The sequence below is a fragment of the Trichophyton benhamiae genome (genome assembly GCF_000151125.1).
Source record: "Trichophyton benhamiae CBS 112371 chromosome Unknown Abenha-G-c-336b03.f1, whole genome shotgun sequence".
In the NCBI taxonomy this organism is placed as follows: domain Eukaryota; kingdom Fungi; phylum Ascomycota; class Eurotiomycetes; order Onygenales; family Arthrodermataceae; genus Trichophyton; species Trichophyton benhamiae.
In genome coordinates this window covers 12,501-16,670 of record NW_003315066.1, presented here as the reverse complement: position 1 = coordinate 16,670, position 4,170 = coordinate 12,501, and the positions used below count along the sequence as shown (strand labels likewise).

Below are 4,170 nucleotides of genomic sequence, written 5' to 3'. Positions count from 1 at the left end.
TACCATCTGCCGGATTATGGCTGAACGCCTCTAAGTCAGAATCCGTGCCGGAAAGCGGCGATACCTGCCCCGCACGTTGTAGTTGGATACAAATAGGCCTCGGCCCTGAACCTCAACAGGCCGGCACCGGCGCTTCGGCGCTAGCTGGCGGATTGCAATGTCACCACGCGCGGGGATAAATCCTCTGCAGACGACCGAAGTGAGCAAGCGGGTCGTGTAAGCGGTCAAGTAGCCTTGTTGTTACGAGTCGCTGAGCGTCAGCCCGATCCTTGCCTAGATTTGTTGTAACACCCTCCCACCAAGCGGCATCCGGCTGGAGACCCGGGCCATTAGAGGGGGGGGAAACGGCAATCGTGGATTCGGGGTGAATTGCTTCATCTTGTCTATTTTTTCATTCTTGTTTGTTTGTTTATCTTGAATTATTTATTTATTTCTTTTTTTAACTTCTCCCCTCCGCTTCTCTTTCCTTCCTTCTTTTTTCCCTTGAGCGAGGGCGGCCGTAGGCCGCCGCCGCGAGATTTTTTGGAAATTATGGGCGTCGGGGACGGCGCGACACCGCCTTCCTCAGCTATTGATAACATAACCGCACTTGGGTCTGGCGCGCGCGCGTGCGCCGTCGGGCGGCCCCGACACAGGTGTACAATATGCGATTGTGACCGTACTTAGCGGGCGCGCGCGCCGTCGGACTCGCGCGCGAGGGGCGTCGGAGCGGCCCGACGTGGTCAAGGGACGGCTGATTGTAACTGTCCTTGGCGCGCGCGCGCGCTGTCGGAGCGCCCCGGGGTGCGTTGGGCGGCCGCGACACATGTATTCTCGGGCTGTCGGGCTGTCGGGCTTGGGCGTCGGGGCGGCTGAATATAAACTATCTGAAGCCGTACCAGGCGCGCGCGCGCGCCGTCGGGGCCGCCCGACATGAGCATCAGAAACAGTAGTTAGCGGGCGCGCGGGCTGTCGGAGTCCGGCGGGGACGGCCCCGAAGCAAATTAATGTAACCGCCATTTCAAACATATATATGTATATGTAGATGTAATAATGCAGGAATGGCTGGATCGCGGAATGGTGTCGCGGACCCAAGTGGTGTACCATGGGCTAGAATGGTGCCATTTCGGTGCCATTTTCCAAAGCGCCCCGAATCGACCCGGGACCGCTCCAGACATATCCTACGGACGATTTGGAGCCCATCGGTGTGTATCCCGCCGTCGTCGGGCCCCGAAGCCCCAAGCCAATCGTACCCCCAAATGGTACCATTTTTTTGGTACCATTTTTGACCATTTTTTTGGTACCATTTTTTTTTGGTACCACTTTTTGGTACCGTTTTTCAGAGTGCCCCGAATCGGCCCGGGACCGCTCCAGGCATGCTCTACGGACGATTTGGAGCCCATCGGTGTAGACCTCGCCGCCGCCGGGCCCCGGTAAGCCCTCCGAAAGTCCGGCTCTAAAAGTGGTACCACGAAATGGTACCATTTTTTTGGTACCATTTTTTTGGTACCATTTTTTTGGTACCATTTTTTTTTGGTACCACTTTTTGGTACCGTTTTTCAGAGTGCCCCGAATCGGCCCGGGACCGCTCCAGGCATGCTCTACGGACGATTTGGAGCCCATCGGTGTAGACCTCGCCGCCGCCGGGCCCCGGTAAGCCCTCCGAAAGTCCGGCTCTAAAAGTGGTACCACGAAATGGTACCATTTTTTTGGTACCATTTTTTTGGTACCATTTTTTTGGTACCATTTTTTTTTGGTACCACTTTTTGGTACCGTTTTTCAGAGTGCCCCGAATCGGCCCGGGACCGCTCCAGGCATGCTCTACGGACGATTTGGAGCCCATCGGTGTAGACCTCGCCGCCGCCGGGCCCCGGTAAGCCCTCCGAAAGTCCGGCTCTAAAAGTGGTACCACGAAATGGTACCATTTTTTTGGTACCATTTTTTTGGTACCATTTTTTTGGTACCATTTTTTTTTGGTACCACTTTTTGGTACCGTTTTTCAGAGTGCCCCGAATCGGCCCGGGACCGCTCCAGGCATGCTCTACGGACGATTTGGAGCCCATCGGTGTAGACCTCGCCGCCGCCGGGCCCCGGTAAGCCCTCCGAAAGTCCGGCTCTAAAAGTGGTACCACGAAATGGTACCATTTTTTTGGTACCATTTTTTTGGTACCATTTTTTTGGTACCATTTTTTTTTGGTACCACTTTTTGGTACCGTTTTTCAGAGTGCCCCGAATCGGCCCGGGACCGCTCCAGGCATGCTCTACGGACGATTTGGAGCCCATCGGTGTAGACCTCGCCGCCGCCGGGCCCCGGTAAGCCCTCCGAAAGTCCGGCTCTAAAAGTGGTACCACGAAATGGTACCATTTTTTTGGTACCATTTTTTTGGTACCATTTTTTTGGTACCATTTTTTTTTGGTACCACTTTTTGGTACCGTTTTTCAGAGTGCCCCGAATCGGCCCGGGACCGCTCCAGGCATGCTCTACGGACGATTTGGAGCCCATCGGTGTAGACCTCGCCGCCGCCGGGCCCCGGTAAGCCCTCCGAAAGTCCGGCTCTAAAAGTGGTACCACGAAATGGTACCATTTTTTTGGTACCATTTTTTTGGTACCATTTTTTTGGTACCATTTTTTTTTGGTACCACTTTTTGGTACCGTTTTTCAGAGTGCCCCGAATCGGCCCGGGACCGCTCCAGGCATGCTCTACGGACGATTTGGAGCCCATCGGTGTAGACCTCGCCGCCGCCGGGCCCCGGTAAGCCCTCCGAAAGTCCGGCTCTAAAAGTGGTACCAGTGGTACCGCGGGCCAAAAAGGTACCGCGAACCCGAAATGGTGCCACGGGCCCAAACGGTACCATAAGACCCAGAAGATCTATATTATTTCCACAGCGAACAGCTGCGTCTTCACGGCGAACGAACCCTCCCTACCCAAAAAATGAAAAAGTTCCCCCAATCCAGTCGTGGCTTTTATAGATGCATCCTATCAGCCTGCTTTACCCCCTCCAGCGGTGCCGGATCTATAGCTCCCCTCCCCGCCGACTTATGCCTCCTTCGAGTCTTGAAGTCCCAAAAAAAAATTTAACCAAGTCCGCTATTTTGTTCCGTTCGAGCCTCTGGAAACTGTTAATTTTGCGGGTGTCAAGCCCACTTTCGACTGGGCCCATATAAATAGCCTGCAAGTCCAGATCAGGCTGGGCCCACTGCACGTGACGCGTGCGAAATCACTCGAACAGACCTCGTGGGTATATGTAGGGTGAGGTGATTCCGAAAAACCAAAAGTAGGCGAGAGCATTCTTTTGTACGTTTTGACGGTTGACTTTCATTCTAGCGATCGTTCCGGGGGGGGTATATGTAGGCGTGGGCGCGGCTAGTCACAATCTTTTAACTAGGATTTGATTTCTCGCCCGTCTATAGTCTCGACTCGTTGGTTTCTTGCTTGCTGTAATCGATTCTCGGTGTCAAGGCTTTCAACCCCTAGGTTGGGCTTTCGACGTACGGGACGGTTCTGCGGCCTTCAGCAGCCTTCGCGGTTCGCCTGAGGGTCGCCCGAATTCCTGGCGTCTCTGCACGTTAGGTTTCGATGGGGCTTGTCGATTGTTGGTCGCTGACCATCGCTGACATCCCTAATTCTCGGGGGGGAGGTCGATCTCGATATCCGCCGGCGCTTTAACTGCGTCTGCGTGCTCGGGTGTCGATTCCCTCCTTCCGCTCCCCCAATGCCGCAGGGGCCGGGCACGACGTGTCTTTGGCCGCCAAAACCTGCGCGCGGAGGATGGAGGGAAAACTACAGTGGGGGCAATCGAATGCCCGCTTCTCACGGACGGTACGCCGTCTCGCTGAGGTTCGGGCGGGCCTGTACGCCTCGCGCGTTGGGCCCCGACCTTGTTTGATCACTTCTCGGGCGCGGTTAGCTGTGCTGCCCGTTCGGCGTCAGATCCTTGGGCTTCCATTCGGGGGCCCTGGGGGGCGGCGGCAGGTGAGATATCTGGTTGATTCTGCCAGTAGTCATATGCTTGTCTCAAAGATTAAGCCATGCATGTCTAAGTATAAGCAAATTGTACGGTGAAACTGCGAATGGCTCATTAAATCAGTTATCGTTTATTTGATAGTACCTTACTACATGGATACCTGTGGTAATTCTAGAGCTAATACATGCTAAAAACCTCGACTTCGGAAGGGGTGTATTTATTAGA

General features: G+C 54.5%; 1 protein-coding gene across 1 annotated transcript; it reads left to right on the top strand.

Annotated features, from left to right (window-relative positions):
- Positions 1-531: 531 nt before the first annotated feature.
- Positions 532-2,916, top strand: ARB_08061 (uncharacterized protein; the record flags this gene model as incomplete). Its single annotated transcript, XM_003009942.1, has 10 exons — positions 532-608; positions 667-783; positions 1,323-1,412; positions 1,543-1,632; positions 1,763-1,852; positions 1,983-2,072; positions 2,203-2,292; positions 2,423-2,512; positions 2,643-2,732; positions 2,772-2,916. The coding sequence occupies 10 exons, from the start codon at positions 532-534 to the stop codon at positions 2,914-2,916; spliced, it is 969 nt and encodes a 322-aa protein (XP_003009988.1).
- Between the last annotated feature and the right edge of the window lie 1,254 nt (positions 2,917-4,170).